Raw genomic sequence first — 16,422 nt, 5'->3', positions numbered from 1 at the left:
TCTAGCGCGCAGCTGACACAGTCTATGGACTAAAGAACTTAACAGTCAAACTTTCTCCTTGCTCGAAGCCAAAACAGCTAAGACAATCCGACCTTACTTTCCCTTTCATTAGCGTTTCCCAGAACCTCCCCACTTCCGCTCTGGTGACGTCTTTTCCGCGGAGAAATCCCGCCCCGTTGTCACTGAGGTCACCGCCCGCCCATTTCCCTTTTGAGCCACGGAAGCGTACCAGAGTTTGGCGCCAACTGGAATTTTTTTTTTCCGCCTTCAATGGCGGGAACTGGCTGTGTGCGCCGAGACGTGCTTTGCGTCTGATCTAATTGGTTGTCGGCGCTCGGTCCCGCCCTGGCGTCCTTACTGCGGGCTGGGATTGGTAGAGACGGCCGAGCGCCTGGCGTCCGGACAGCGGCCGCTGTGCGGGGCTGGCCGGCCGGGTAAGTTCCTGAGGGCCCGTCGCGGGGCTGCTGGGGAGAGGCAGCGGGGTGCCGCCTGGGATGGCTTGCGCCGTGGGCGAAGGGTTGTGCCTGGCTGGGCCTCAAGGAGCCAGCTGCTGTCCTCGGGGACCGCCCTTTGGAGAGTCTCGAGGGGCTCTAGGGCGAGCACACGGAGCATCGCCCGGTCTACACTGCGCCCCTCCCCTCCCCCACCCGTGTCTCCTAGGTCCCTACTTCCGAGCTTTCGGTGAGTGTGGAGAAAGGGCTGTCCCGAGTGTCAGGCGCTCACTGACGTGGGTTGTTTCCCAAGCCGATACCTTGAGAGAAGAAGTTGTCTGTGTTGGTCTCTGCAGCGCCTAGAACCATCCCTGACATGGGAGCGAGGATGTGAACGTAGAATTCTCAGGAAGCATTTGTGCTTCAGGGTCATCTTGGCGGTCTTTTCTGTTCTCTCCACACCAACACCAGACCTTTTGCTTAAGGCCTTCCTCCTATGAGCTTCAGCTCCTCTTTGGAAGGGAATAGGCCATTAGGCAAGACCTCTTGGATCTATTACTACTATACCCCATAGCATTTCCTGCCATCTTTCAGGAGATGCCCAGAAATTTACACTTTAAGGAATGTTTTTGACTTTTTTGACATCTGACTGGAACTTATCCCAGCTCTCCACTTTTCTAGCTGTTGGTCACAGCAGATATTCTAATTGTCGCTGTTCGTTTTCTCATCTATTTAAATGGGATAAGGAGTAATACGAACTTAATAGGAACTTCAGGATAATTTAAAGTGAACCAGTACTCTAGAGCATTTCTATCAATACTTGACTCATAGTAAAGGTGCACCGTATGTCGCTTTTCATGTCCTTCTCATCCTCAGAACCTAGAATGAGACTTGCCTCTTAGCGTTTGCCTTTTTTTTTTTTTTTAAATCCCCTCTACAAAAGTATGGTTTTCTGTTTTGGAAAATTTGAACTTCCTTCATACTGCTTTCAGAAAGACTAGATGCCCCTGTCTCTGCGAGTTTGCTTATGAGTCTGTTGGAGCTGTTTATCCCTCCAGATAAATGGGTATCAACCTGTAACAATTATTAAGTCTAACATTTTGGTGCTAGGGACTGGCATGTCCAAAGCCTGTGAGGACTGCACACCACTGAGCAACGTTTTTAGCCCAGCAGCTGTTATTAATCATTAGCTTCTTGTTTTTTAAAACTTGGCCCCTGCATGTTTCAAAGATGTACCACTCCTCTCAGTAGTAATTCGGATGGGAGATGAGAAGAAGCATAGAAAGGTCTTTTTTTTTTTCTTCTTCTATTTGTTTGCCCTTTTTTCTTCCCCGGGGAGACTCTCTGACCTGTAATTGTGTCTTTTAATTACCTGTCTCTATGATGCTAATGAGTCCCAAATCATATCAATCGTGTTAACTGACTTTTTCTTTTAAGAACTCTATTTCCAATCTGGTCAGACATTTTCACCTGATTGTAGTACAAATAATTCACTGGATCTTCTTTATTTCTCTGTTGCCATTAAAAGAATGTCTTCTACCTTATCAGGGTAGAAATTTCAGAATCATCTTTAACTAAGTTGGAATTTTGTTAGCTGAACAAATGATTATTTTATTACTTACCACTATGGCAGACTATGCTCAGAGCTGAGAATGGTAGGGAACAAAACGGATGATCCTTGTCCACCTGGGCCTATTTCGTCAGCAAGATGGACATTTTCTTTCTCAAGTCCCACAGGAATGTAGAGTTGAATTTAAACGTGACTTTATTCACCTGATGTAATTGTCATCTCCAAGGCTTACTGCCTCAGTCTGCTAACTTAGACCTTGTCCTGGAAGCTTCTAGCTGCTGTACAGTCTTAAGTAAGCATGGAGTGTTTCCAGCCTCCCTGACTTACTGCTGAACGAGCTTACCTTTTCTCATTCCTTTTGAACTCTGGCTGGCTCCTTCTATCTTCCTGTCTCTAGCTGGTTCTCTCTCTGTAACCTGTCTCTGTACAATTGTCCCAGTAAAGCTGCTTCCTCTCCCTTTTTCGTTTTTTTTTTTTTTTTTTAAATCTCGATGCACTGCTCTCTTAAGTAGCTTCCCTTTCCTCTCTTGTGAGAGTTGAGCATGTTATGTTCTGTCCAGTGTTTCTCTGATTCAGCACTTTGCCACTCGATCAGACATCACTTTTGAACATGGGTGCTTCCTTCTACAAACTTATCTTGACTTTCATTGTTTGGATTAAAGGTGTATTCCAGCCAGGGCTTTTCAGTAAATAACAAGATCCTGGGATTCACAGTGTGATAAATATCCTGTAGCAGTTGAACTGTGGAAAGAGATCATATAGGGAAAGGACACGGTGGTATAAGGATGGATAACAGTGTGAGGCCAAGTGGTGCACGCCCTTCGTCCCAGCACTCGGGGAGCAGAGGCAAGGGGATCTCTGAGTTTGCACACTGCCTTGTGTATAGATTGAATTCCTGTATGGCCAGGGCTACATGGAGAGCCCTTTCTCAATGCCCTCACCCATAAGCTTCCTAAAACCCAAAAAAGAATATATCAGAGATCCTGACCTAGTGGGGCGAGAGAGAGACTAGGGGATATTACTTAGGCCAGAATATCAGTTATTGAGCAGACAGCACTGTTCAGAGTTGCCGATTGGGAGGGAACAAGTATGTTCCTAGAGCTTCTTGTGTCATCCGCGTAGACTGCTGGGGACAGAAAAATTATGTATAGAATAACACTGGTTCACAGGTACAGATCTGGTATGCAGGACCTCTGCAGAACTGTTAACAAGTGTGTTCATTGTCCTAAGATCAGCAAGAACACGATCAGATTGCTATTTTGAAGACAGCTCAGGATGGCTGGGATAGCTTAGCCAGTAGAAATGGCGGATGCTAAACCTGACAAGCTAACTGAGGTTGACACACATGATAGAAGGAGAGAATAAATTCCAAGTCAGTGGAAGACCTTCATTTGTGTACAAACACAATATATATACAATGTATATTAATAATAACATAATATGTATTAAATATGTGTATATTATAATATATATTGTGTATGTTATATATGTATATTCTAAGGACAGCTCAAGTTTTGATGTGAAGGAAATTTCAAATCAGAAAGAGTGGACATTTGAATAGGTTTGCATGAAATAGAGCTGCTTTACCACAGAAATCTCTCAGAGCTATACTTTGTCTTTTGCTAAGTCTTTGACTCCTTACTTGTCTTGCACAGTTTTCTTATGCTTGTTTTGAGATAGGATCTTACCGTGGCTCCTGATTCAGCCTTGCAGCTGCTGAGACTAGACGTGTATTCTACTGTTGGATGGTCTTTTCTGTCTAGCTCCTGGCCACTAGCATCTGAAATGTGAATTTAGTTATGTTAGCCTCTGCTTTAGAATTTAGTGATCTTCCAGTCTCTACTGGAGAGAGTTCAAGTATCTTAGACATATAAACTGTTTCTTGGTTCTCTAAAGCCTCATTCTAATCTTGCTTTCACACATTTTAAACTGAACATTCGTGACTGCACTCATTTGTATGTGAACTCATAGATAGACTTGATACAGAATAGATCTGGTGAGATGGTGTCGAAAATATGTCTACAAACAGAATCCTCAGAATTTTGGCAATAATAAAGGTGACTAGAAAGATACCAGTTTAAGTCAAAGTAAGGAATTTGAGCAAGTTATGGACAGGTTTTTGAGCAAGAATTGCTATAGGCAATGCTTCTATAAAAGAATATCTGAATTCATAGCCTTTGGAAATTACTCATACATTTGTAGTTTGTTACTGACCTTGTACTAACCATAGCTCTGAAATCCTCTAGGTAGAACTTTTCATGAGACTACCTAGGCCATGAGTGAGACCAATGGAGTCATCATAAAAATAAACTATGAACTTAACTATTTTGGCTCCTTTAGTCTTTTTGGGGGGGGGGGTTTAGTAAATATTTGCGTTCATGTGTATATATTGAGTATATGAAACTCAATCCCTACCTCAGGTCATCTGTAGTCTTAACTATTATCCGTTGGTTACAGTGTTGTTACTTAAATTATTTAAGATTTTTCTGGGCAGAGTCAAGAGGATCTCAAGTTCCAGGACAGTCTGGTCTACAGAGTGAGTTCTAGAACAGCCAGGGTTACATAGAAAAACTGTGTCTTGTACACTCCCTACCACAAAAAAAAAAAAAAAAAATCAGTTTATTATGGCCCTGAAAGATAGCTGATTTCATGCCTGCCATCTGTAAATATATAAGCACAGATAGCAAGAGATTTTAGAGATATGTTTAAGGATTTTGCTTTGAGGCAGAGTGTCATGTATCCAGGCTGGCCTTGAAGTAGTCGAGCGTCTGCCTCTGAGTGCTGGGATTATAAGTAGACTTGGTGTATGATAGGCAAGCACTCTACTGATTGGGCTACATTTCCTCTCACGACTAAGGATTTTGAGGTGGGGAGAACTGTCCTGTATTTAAGTGATCCCAGAATCTGTCACCCAGGTTCTAATGAGAGAGGAAGAGGAAGAGTAGTGTTAGGATTGTCCATGTGATGATTGGGGCCTAGAGAGAGCAGGTAGAGAGAGAGGCTCTAGCTCAGCAGGTGCTTTTAGAAACTGGAAAATGTCAACAGCCTCTTTCAGCCCCCATAGAACCACAGCCCTGAAGGCATCTTGATTGTAGATCAGTAAGATTTTTTTTTTATCCTCCAGAGCTATAAAAATACTTTGTGTTATTCAAGCCACTGTTTGATGTAACTTGTAAAAACAGAAGTAGAAAACTACACATAATCTTGTGTATATTTCATTTATCAATGGCTACATATGCTTATAGCTACTCTATTGATAGCACAGCATTTTGACTGTCACAGGAAGCTGTTTGATGACACTGATTTAGAATATTATTTTGAAACTGTACATGTGGAGGGAAGGGGTTATGTGCACTGATCGCCTCTGCCTAAGGAGTCCAGAAGAGGGTGTCAGATCCCCTGGAGCTGGAGTTATAGGTGCTTGTGAGCCACTTGATGTAGGTGCTGGGAACAGAGCTCTGGTCCTCTGTCAGAGCAGCAAGTCCTCTTGAGCTGTCTCTATCCCCAATAACACTGACTTAAAGATGGTCTAAACATCAAAATAAAAATTATCAATTCTAAGCCTAGAAAACTTTAAGGAAGGAACCAGTATTGGTCTTGTATTTTAGTTCTTCCAGGTGTTTCTGATGTAGGCTGTCATTTACGAGAGCAAATTAGGGGGCCCAGGGAGATAGCTCAGTTGATAAGTCGCTGATTAAACATATGGATATACATTCAGATCGCTAGAACCCCAATTGAACAGCCAGACATCACATGGCTATATTAGTGCTGGCAAGACAGAGACTGGTGGATACCTGGAGTTTGGTGCCCAGCTGGTCTTGCCAAGTCAGTGAGCAGATATAGAGACCAGGTCTAAAAACATGGTGAAAAGAGGTTAAGAAAGACACCAACATGACTATCTGGCTACACATGGATAGACATGCATGTACAAACCACACGGGTATGCATGCACACTAAAGCAGCTTGGCGTGGTTATTGCTGAGTGTAGGAAGCTCAGTGTGTTGACGGGTACGATTAGTTCTCTGTAGACAAAGACTATTTCTTCTGTGGTTGCTGTTTGGCTCACTGTCCTAAGAGGAAACGGAATGATCAAAGTAAGATGCTGTGGAGTTGACACTCACTTGCTGCCTGTGTTCCAAGAGGGTGACGACATGGGATACTTTAGAAATTGTCCATACAGCCATTTCTGCTCTGGCATGATATGTTAAAGTTCTCTTAATTTTTTTTGTTTGGTTGTTTGGTTTTGGTAGTAAGGATTGAAACCAGAGCATTGTACTTGCTGACTGTGAAATTTCTGGATCCTAATTTAATGGTTATAGAAGGCAAAATATACTTCTTGGTATATTTATTTATTAAGAAATCTAACATGTCTTTAAAAGTTATTTTTATAATTTTGTATGTATGGGTGTATGTACCACTATACACTGCATGCAAGTCTGCTGTTCATGGAAGCCAAGAGAGGGTTTTAGACCCTCTGAAAGTGGAGTTACAGATGGTTGTGAGCCACCATTTGGGTAGATTTTATCCTGACTGACTTAATGGCTCTGGCCTTTTTTATGTTTAATTTTGCACAGAATGTGAAGAAAACGAGGCTTAAGCCCTTGTGAGACAAAGTCTGGCTGTATTGAGAGAAAAGGTAGGGTGGAAAGAGTAAAGATCTACATGCAAGTCCAGCTTCGTTCTCGGGGGTTGCTGTGTGTGGCTGTGCTGTGTGCTTTGGCCAGTACTATGTGTGGGTTCTTCTTGAAGTGCCCCCCTCCCCTCCTCCTCTCCTGTGGGGGTGGCTGAGGGTTCACTGTGTGGCTCTGGCTGACCTGTAATGGACAAAGAGCCACTGCCTCTGCCTCCAAGCCTGGCTTCAGTACTTCTCTGACACAGAACACCTGTTTTCTTCATTTGCCTTTCCTTCATTACCACTGAGTTTAAACTTTCTAAAATAATTTTAAAAGCTTATTTATTACCGAGCGATGGTGGCACATGTCTTTAATCCCAGCACACAGGAAGCAGAGGCAGGCAGATCTCTGAGTTTCAGGACAGCCAGAGCTACACAGTAAAATCATGTCTTGAAAAAACAAAGGGGGAAAAAGGGCTGGCTGGCTAGCTGGCTTTATTTGTTTGTTTGTTTGTTTTGTTTTGTTTATTTTGAGATAGAGTCTTGCTGTGTAGCCCAAACTGACCTGGAACTTTCTATGTGGACTAAAACAGCTTCAAACTCTTAGTCCTTCTGACTCTGACTCTGTAGCACTCAAGTTACAGGTTCATGGCATAGCTCTGTATTGTGGAGTGGTTCTTTCTTTGCACCATGTGGGTCCTTGGAGGTTAAACGTAGGTCATGAGGCTTGGTAGCAAGCATCTTTACTGAGACAACTCACTGGCCTTCTAAAGGCAATTTAAAAAGAAAAAATGTTTGGGTTTATTTGTTGCTTGATGACCTGAGTTCAGCCCTCAGGACTCACATGGTGTAAAGAGAATAGACTCACAAAAGTTGTTATCTGACCTCCGTATCTGTACACCATGGCACAGATGCACAACTGACAACAGTCAACAAAGTACCTTTTGTCCTTTTGTCTATGCACATACACATGTGCATTTGTGTCTTTTTAAAAAGTCATGTTTGCGTGTGTGCGTGCGCGTGAGCCTATGTGATGTGAGTGCAAGCATGTGTATGCCATGTTAATGAGAGCCCACACAGAGCAGAGAACAACTTGGTGGAGTTGGTTCTCTCTTGCCTTTACCTGGGTTTCCAGAATTGAACTTGAGTCATCAGGCTTGCATGACAAGCACTTTACCTGCTGAGAGTCTTTCCAGCCCTCTGTGTTTTCTCTCTTATTTATTTATTTATTTATTTTTATAACACATTAATTATAGAGTCTGGGGCTTTACACATGCTTGCAAGTGTTCTACTGTTGAGCCATACTTCAGGTTGAATGCATCCTTTTATTTTCAATGTTTTACTTACTGGTGTTGTGTTTGTGTGTATGGTGTGTGTGTGAGGGTAGGTATGTGCTTACATCATGCACTCAGGATGGTGAGAGGGCAGCTTGCTGGAGTTGGTTCTCTCCTTCCACCATGGGTTCTAAGAATCAATGGATCTTAAGCTGTTACCTTTCTTCCCAGGAGCTGTAGGGGATAGCATTTGCATTTTTTGATGTATGTATATGTGTTTGTTTTTAGTGCTGATGGTTCTTTAGTGCAAAAGTTAATTTGTATTGTATTTTGAGATTCTTTTTGTCTCTCTGTGATGATGGGGGCCTATTTTATAAAATTAATGTAATTTACTTTGTTCATGGCCTATCTATACTAACAACATTAAGAGTTTCATTTTATAGTTTAGACTTTTACTCAGAAAATGTTAGTTTTTTTTGTTTTGTTTTGTTTTTTATTGTATAGGCCTGATTTTTTAGAATGAGAATGAAGTTATTCAGTGTGCTCAAATTGGAAGGTTGCTTTGTAAGTTGAAGCTATTCTAATGGTGGGAATCTTTATGCTTACTACCGTAGATGGCACCTATGAAAAGGATATAGGACCATGGCAGCAGATGATGACAATGGTGATGGAACGGGTTTGTTTGATGTCTGTCCTGGTAAGAACTCTCAGTTGTCTCTGAATTTATGTACTCTTTGTTTCTTTCTAAGCTTTGGTGCTGGGAGTTTAGAACCAGGGCCTTTCAAATGATAGGCACGTGTTCTGTCACAGTGATAGCCCTAACCTCAATTATAAAACCATTTACTTATTCTAAAGGGAAATGCGCCTCAACTTTTCTTCCTGTACGTGACTTAACATAGCAAAATACTTGGAACATAGGGAGTGCTTAGTAAATGTGAACCTTTTTCTTGGTTTTTGCTTTTATTTTTTTATATAGTGCTGAAAATCAAACACAGGGCTTAAATACTTGGCTACACAGCACATTGCTCCTTAGCTCTAACTGTGTAGTTTGGAGATCTCACTGTGATAGCTGGGCCTCTAGGCACAAATCCCTGTAACTGGCTGACTTTATATTCATTCTCTCTCTCTCCTTTCATTTTTCTTTTTTAAAAAAAGATATATTTCTTTTTACTCTATGCTTATAAGTGTTTTGCCCGCCTATATGTATATGGGTCACGTGCGTGTCTGTTGACCAAGGAGGCCAGAGGGTGTTGGATCCCCTGGAACTAAAATTACAAATGGTTGTAATCCACCATGTGGGTGCTTGAACTGAACCTGATCTGTTAGAACAGCAAATCTCTGTTGGGATTTAAGGCAAGTGCCACCACTGCCCGGCCTTGATGTACATATTTTTAATAAGTGAAGTTATGCTTACCTATTATTGTTTAGGGAAGCTTTGGTAGTCATGATTGATAACTAACTGGATTTAATTTATCTATTCCTGGATGTGGTGGAACATGACTATAGTTTGAGCACTTGGGAGGCAGGAGAACTAAGTTCTAAGGCCAGCTTGAGATATATGGGAGACCGTGACACAGGAGAAGTGAAGGGAAAGGAGGGGTAGAGGAAGGAAGGAAGGGAGGTGACAGTGGAGTGAAGAATGACACAAGACATTGTAATAAAATAAGCTCATAAAATAGCTGTTTTGCAGGGGACTGGGGGGGAAGAGTCCAGAGCCTCATGCATGCTAGGGCAATACTGCCAAATGCGCTACATCTCCTACTCTACATGTCAGATACAGTGATGTGTAGGTTTGCAGCTTCTGTGCTGTGGTTACATTACACACGCACACTCACGCACGCACACTCACACGCACACACTCATACACACACGCACACTCATATACACACACTCATACACACACTCACACTCATGCACACTCATTCACACACATGCACACACGCACACTCATATACACGCACACGCACACTCACACACACACTCATACACATGCACACTCATACACACGTGGCCACACACACACACACACACACACCCACACACACACACACACACACACACCCTGTTAACTCCTCCCATGTCTGTCACCCACTCCTCAAATTTATTACCTTTTCTTTAATTATGGCCACACACACACACCCTGCCGAGTCTGTTTAGTATTGCTTATATGTTTAAGAGCTGACTGCTTGGGATTCAGAACCTCTCAGGGGCCTTGTTCTCAGCAGTCATTGATTTTTGTAGGAGTTGGGCTTTGTGAGATTTCCCCATTCCTGTTGGCATAAGGCACAGCCATATTTTTGTGTGTTTTTTGTTTTGTTTTTTTGTTTTTTGTTTTGTTTTTTTTTTTTTTGGTTTGGTTTTTTTTTTGTTGTTGTTTTTTGTTTTTTTACAGGTGCAGCTTTCCTGTAATATATAGGAAACGGTCTTACAGCAGTTGTTTTAGTTTTCTGGCTCTTAACAATCTTTCCACCCTCCTCTTCTACAGCATTCCCTGAGCCTTAAATGTAAGGTTTGCATTGTAGTTGTAACACTGGGGTTGAGTATCTCTTAGTCAGTTCTTCATTCTTACTTAAAATGTGTTTTTAAAAGTTAATGTTGGTTGACCTGGAAGGGCTCCTCTCCCATCAGCATCATTAACACTTGTTTTTTGCTAATGTAGTTTCAACTTGTTGTTACATTGCTGTTATAATTATATTATAGCTTTTTCCTTTTAAAAAGCTGGACAGTGGTGGTATACACCTTTAATCCCAGCACTCAGGAGGTAGCAGCAAGGAGATCCCTGAGTTTGAGGCCAGCTTGGTCTACAGAGGGAGTTCCAGGACAACCAGAGCTGCATAGAGAAACCTTGTCTCAAAAAAACAAACAAATTAAATCACCAGAAAAATTCAAAGTATAATATAATGAATACCTTCATTTTTCCACCTAAATTCACAAATGTTTAAATTTTTAAGTAAAGCTTTTTTAGGGTGTGTGTGTGTGTGTGTGTGTGTGTGTGTGTGTGTGTGTCTGTCTGTCTATCTGTCTGTCTGTCTGTCTTTTGTCATCATATGTCTGTGCTCCATGGGCATGCTTGGTGTTCTTGAGGCCAGAAGAGGGAGTCAGGTCTCATGGAACTGGAATTAGGGATGGTTGTGAGCCAGACATGGGTGGGGGGAACTAAATCATAGTCTATAAGAACGAGAAATGGTCTTAGCTGCTGAACTATTTCTCCAGCCTCTCACAAATGTTTATCACACTAACTAGTAATTTTAAAAGGCAAAAATGACATTATTATTTTTGCTTACTAGATATTTATTTTTATTTTTGTGCATTACTCTCAAGACTCTTCACATGTCTACTTTTTTCTTAATTTATTTTTATTTTTGTGGTACTGGGAATTGAACTCTGGGCAAGTGCTCTGTCACTGACCTAGAAACAGTAAGCTGTATATTTAAATAATGGGAGACTGCCATAAACTCTTATTTTGAGTGTGCTTTTGGGTTCCATTTTAATCTTTATTTATATGTGTGCTTTTGGGTTATGCTGGTTTGTGTTATTGTTGGTTGTTCAAGAAATTGTAATCTTTTAGGTATAGTTACATTGTCCTGTGTCTTGGTCATTGTTAGGAATGCCATGATGACAAGCCAAACATGGTGTCTGTACAGAGTTAACGCAACAATATGGTGCTTTACTTTTCTACTTTAAACAGACTTAAAGGCGCTTAGGAAGATAACTCTTCCTAGTCTTCTTCTAGTATTACCATGGTATTATTTCCTTTATCCTTATTTCTAGACTCCAGTTATATCTTGTGTGAGATTTTGACCTTATTCTGTAGAACTCTTTTATAAAGCTTTATTCACTTAATTTTAAATTTTTTCTACATGTAATGCACATGTATCTGCATGTCCGTTATGTGTGTGCTCGGTGTCTGCAGATGTCAGAAGATGGTTTCATCTGGAAATGCAGATGATTATCAACCACTGTGTAGGTGCTGGAAATCAAACCCAGATTATCTGTAAGAGTAGCCAGTGTTCTTCCCTACTGAGGCATCACCAGTTCCTATAAGACTTCTAAAGCCTTTCCCCTCTTTCCTGCTATTCTAAAGATTTGGTTTAAAAAAAATATTGAGTAATTTATACTAATCAGTGTAGTTCACAGTCAAGCATATCCAGTGATGATGGTGATGATAAAATTATAATTATTATATGTAGCTCCAGTTGGTTCTTTTTGTTTGTTTGTTTTGTTTTGTTTTCAAGACAGAGTTCCTGGTGTAGCCCTGGTGGTCCTAAAACTCACTTTGTAGACCAGACTGGTCCTGAATTCTCATAGATTCACCTGTTTTGTTCTTTAAGATGAGATATTACTTTGCAGGACTGACTGGCCTGGAACTTGCTGTGTATACCAGGCTAGTCTTCAAGTGCTAGGATTAAAAGTATGCACCACCATGCTCAGCCAATTGGTTCTTTTGTTGTTGTTTTGAGACAGGGTCTCACTACTTAGCTCTGATTGTCCTGAAACTCACAATGTAGACCAAACTGCTTGAGTGTTAGGATTAAAGGTGTGTGCCACCATGCTTACTCCCAATTGGTTCTTTTAATTGTTTCTGTTTCTCTGGCGAGGTTTACTCAATTTGGATTGCATTAGTTACAGTCTAACTGATAATGTGTGGTGACTTAGGATTCTGTGTTTATTTTAATGGGTATTTGGCTTGACTGAATTTTCACTTACACTTCCCTTGTAGTTGGGGGAACTAAAATCTCTGTTTACATATTTTAGCTTTTGGTGTCTTTTTTTGAGTTTGTTCCCTTTGGGAGTCACACAGCTGTCTGAGGCACAATTTGGCAGTCCTGTCCTTGGCTTTCTGAATTTGCTCTCTCACCCATAGTTGCTGTTTCCTTAGAGCCTTTCCTTCGGTTTTCAAGCCTAGAACTAGAAAGGTCGTCTAACTTGTTGACATTTCAACATGATGTCACCTACAGATGTGTCAGGCTGCATTCTTAGCTGTCCCAGGAAGTGACCTGTGGGCCTTAGGTTGAATATTCTTGGCAGAGAAGTCCTTCTGCTGTAGAGCAGTACAAACTACTCCTTCAACAAACAGCTCCGATAAAGGGGAGAGGGAACTTAGAGCTAACTTCCTTATTTATTTATTTGTTTATTTATTTATTTATTTATCTTATATATTTGAGTATTTTGTCTGTATATATGTCTGTATACCATGTACATGCCTGGTGTCTGTAGGCTACAAGACAGTATCAAATTCCCTGGTAATAGATTTATAGATAGTTGTAAGTGTCCATGTAGGTGCTGGGAATCCGACCTGGATCCTTTGGAAGAGCATCTACCTCCTCGGGTAGCTTTAATACCTAGTTAAGCATTTATAGTGTTAAATGAACATGGAAAGTAGCTTATTATCGTTGGAATTAAAACCTCATTACACATTTTCTAAAGATGTATACACATGTATATATGTGCATGTGCTTGCACACATGCCCCTGAGTGCAGGCGCCCAGGAAGGCCTGAAGGTGTTGAATACTCTGGAACTTGAATTATCAGCAGTTGTGACCCATCTGATGTGGGTTCTGGGAACCAAATTTGGATCCTTTGGAAAAGTACAAGTGCTTTTAACCACTAAGCTGTCTCTTCGTCAGAAAAAGGCATCCAATTCCCTGGAGCTGTAATTACAGGTGTTTGTGAGGCTCCCAACATGGAAGAAACTCGGGTCTTTTGCAAACACTCTTAAGAACCATCTCTCCCAACTCCATACATTTTTTTTAAAGTGAATTTTGTCTGAATTTGTAGTCAATTTATAAGTCTCTATGTCAACATCTTTCTGTTGATAAGCACATATAAACCTTGACTTTTTCTTTCTTTTTCTCCTCTTTTTCCTCCTTCTTTGTTTGTTTGTTGTATGCGTGTGTCTTTTGAGACAGGTTTGTCTGTGTGGCCTTGGCTGTCCTGGAAGTAGCTCTTTACACCAGGCTGGCCTCCACCTCCCAAGTGGTGGGATTAAAGGTGTGTGCCACCACCACCACTACCACCCAGACCCTTGTTCATGCTTTAAAGCAGAAGTAATATATTCCTTTCCTTGTCCTTCTAAGTAGGAATTGAAACAAACAAACAAACAAAAAAACCCTCAACCTATAAGCCCATTTTAACTAGTCTTTGCTATTTTTGCAGCCTCTCCTCTTAAAAATAATGATGAAGGCTCATTGGACATATATGCTGGGTTGGACAGTACTGTTTCTGGTATGTAAATTTCATAGAACAGTCTGATTTTGTTTGATTGGTTTGCTGTGTTTGTTTTATTGTTAATGACTCTTGGTAACTTCACAGCTCCCAAATAATGTCTTTGTAATTACCACGAGATAATTACTTTTTGGCCCAAAGCTTTATCAGAACATATTAACACAGATATTATTAATTATTAGTATTTACTAATGTTATTAATTTGTGACTCAGGTTTAATTAGGTTTTGTACAACAGTATTTCACACCATTGAAATGGCAACTGGTGCTGTAGGATATGCATCTCTGCCTATCCTCTCACAGAGAGGACTGTTACTGTGTCTTCAAATACCCCAGTAAGAGTGGCAGTGAAGTCTCACACATGTCCAATTAAGAGCTTTTCCACAGTCAGATCTGTCTGTTTTGTAACAGAGATAATTATCACTCTGGGTTCTTTGGAACAGCTACTTTATACAGTGCGGCATTCTGTGAGATCAGTATAGGCTGTGTAGCTAAGGAGAAACGTAATAACCCTTTGAGGCAGATGCAGCATCAAGAACCTAACACAAAGAATAATGGTATACTTGTAGAACATAAAGATAACAAGACATTCTTGATGCTTACTAAAATGTTTTGATAAAATGGATTCACAACATCTAACAGGTATCTAATGTAAGGTTTTGTTTGTTTTCAGACAGTACTGCTAGGTCCTGCGTGTCATTCAGAAACTGTCTAGATTTGTATGAAGAGATCCTGACTGAAGAAGGAACTGCAAAGGAGGCAACATACAATGACGTATGAGTTGTCTCTACCGTTGAGAACATTTATTTGTTTTTGTAGCTCCTGAAGAGATGGCTACAGATTACTATTGAACAGTCTGTGTTTAGGGATTAGTTCTTAAATTAAGAGTACTTAAGGCAGTTTCTGCCTCTGATTTGTTTTTCTAAGAAATACTTTCTGAATATATGTTTAAATTCAGTTACAATTTTATTTGACTGAGCTTATATAAAAAACTATAGTAGACTGTCAGTGAAATATATTTTTTTCATGATTTATATTAAGTTGTGTGTTATGTAATGTGCCGAAACTTACATGCCACAAATTTCTTTTTAACTATATTAGAACATTAAGGTTCAGAGTTACACTATGAAGCTTATCAAAATGTACCATGAATGGGCTGAAATTTAAAAGCCAATAATCTAGGCAGGCACACTATTTTGCCTATAGGCTCTGAGACAGGAGGCTCAATAGTGAAGTAGCCTAGCCTACACCTGGAGACACTGTCTAGGAAACAACAGCAATTTTACGTCACTTAAGCTAAGAGAGTACAGTAATGCTTACATTATTAATCTTTTGTGTTTTACAGTTGCAGATAGAATATGGGAAATGTCAGCAGCAAATGAAAGATCTGATGAAAAGATTTAAGGAAATACAGACACAGGTATCATGGTTATTTCTTCCTCATTAACATTTATGTGTGAGAGTGCACTTGATTGCACATGCGTATAGAGCCAGAGATATCCTTGGGTGTTGTACCTCAGGCACCATCTGCCTTGCCTTTTGAGACATAGTCTCTAACTGGCCTGCATCTCACAAAGTAGGCTAGGCTGCATGCTAGCAACCCACAGGAATCCACCCATCTCCATTTTTCCAGTGCTGAGATGATAAGTAAGTACAACCCAAGATAGCTTTTCGTGTGACTTCTAAGGAATCAAACTTACATCCTCACACTTGTGTGCCTAGCTCTTTACTGAGTTATCTTCCCAGGCAGCCCTTTGTTTTATATTGCTGAGGCCTGCCCTCGAGCATAACTGTAGCCATTTTGTTCCATGACCACCAGCTATTTCATATTGTTGCTGTAATATTCCTACAAGTCAGCTTGACTCAGCCAGGTCATGTTGACCACATACCCTGTTATGTTCTGTATGTTATGAGGTTTGTTAATCTTAAGACGATCTACAACCATAAGCTTCATTTAGACTCCATCAAATTAAAGGTCACTATGAACTGTTACATCTAAAATGGCTCAAGTCAGGGCCTACCACCCTGCAGTACCTCCTGCACTTGCTTTTGAGTTCATTGTGTTTTTGTGTTTTATCCTTTATATGCTGGCCCTGAGAAATGTTCAATATGTAGCTTTCAGCCCCCAAGTCTGAAACTGTTGTTCTGGTCGATCAGTCTTTAGGTGTGTGTTCAGTAAACCATACATGTCTGGCTGAGATGATTGTTGGTGTGGTTTGTGGGGGCAACTCTGAACCTCAACAATATAAGAACATAAAAACTTGGGCTTGATCCCAGGACAGACAGGCAGACAGACATAAGAATCTTTTAA

The 16,422-nt window shown here is 40.7% G+C and overlaps 1 protein-coding gene across 2 annotated transcripts in view; it reads left to right on the top strand.

Moving 5' to 3' along the window:
• Positions 1 to 387: 387 nt before the first annotated feature.
• The window catches only part of Casp8ap2 (caspase 8 associated protein 2), a 35,861-nt gene continuing 19,826 nt past the window's right edge, over positions 388 to 16,422 (top strand). Inside the window, exons 1-6 of one of the 2 annotated variants that reach the window (XM_032904887.1) lie at positions 388 to 434; positions 6,576 to 6,637; positions 8,502 to 8,584; positions 14,044 to 14,112; positions 14,785 to 14,885; positions 15,457 to 15,531. In XM_032904887.1, coding sequence (XP_032760778.1) covers positions 8,530 to 8,584; positions 14,044 to 14,112; positions 14,785 to 14,885; positions 15,457 to 15,531 — 300 coding nt within the window. In that variant the 5' untranslated portion in view covers positions 388 to 434; positions 6,576 to 6,637; positions 8,502 to 8,529. The remainder of the gene's footprint in view (positions 435 to 6,575; positions 6,638 to 8,501; positions 8,585 to 14,043; positions 14,113 to 14,784; positions 14,886 to 15,456; positions 15,532 to 16,422) is intronic. The other variant, XM_032904895.1, reaches the window with a different exon arrangement.

This window comes from Rattus rattus, chromosome 1, assembly GCF_011064425.1.
Source record: "Rattus rattus isolate New Zealand chromosome 1, Rrattus_CSIRO_v1, whole genome shotgun sequence".
In the NCBI taxonomy this organism is placed as follows: Eukaryota; Metazoa; Chordata; class Mammalia; order Rodentia; family Muridae; genus Rattus; species Rattus rattus.
This window is presented reverse-complemented; position numbering and strand designations above follow the sequence as displayed.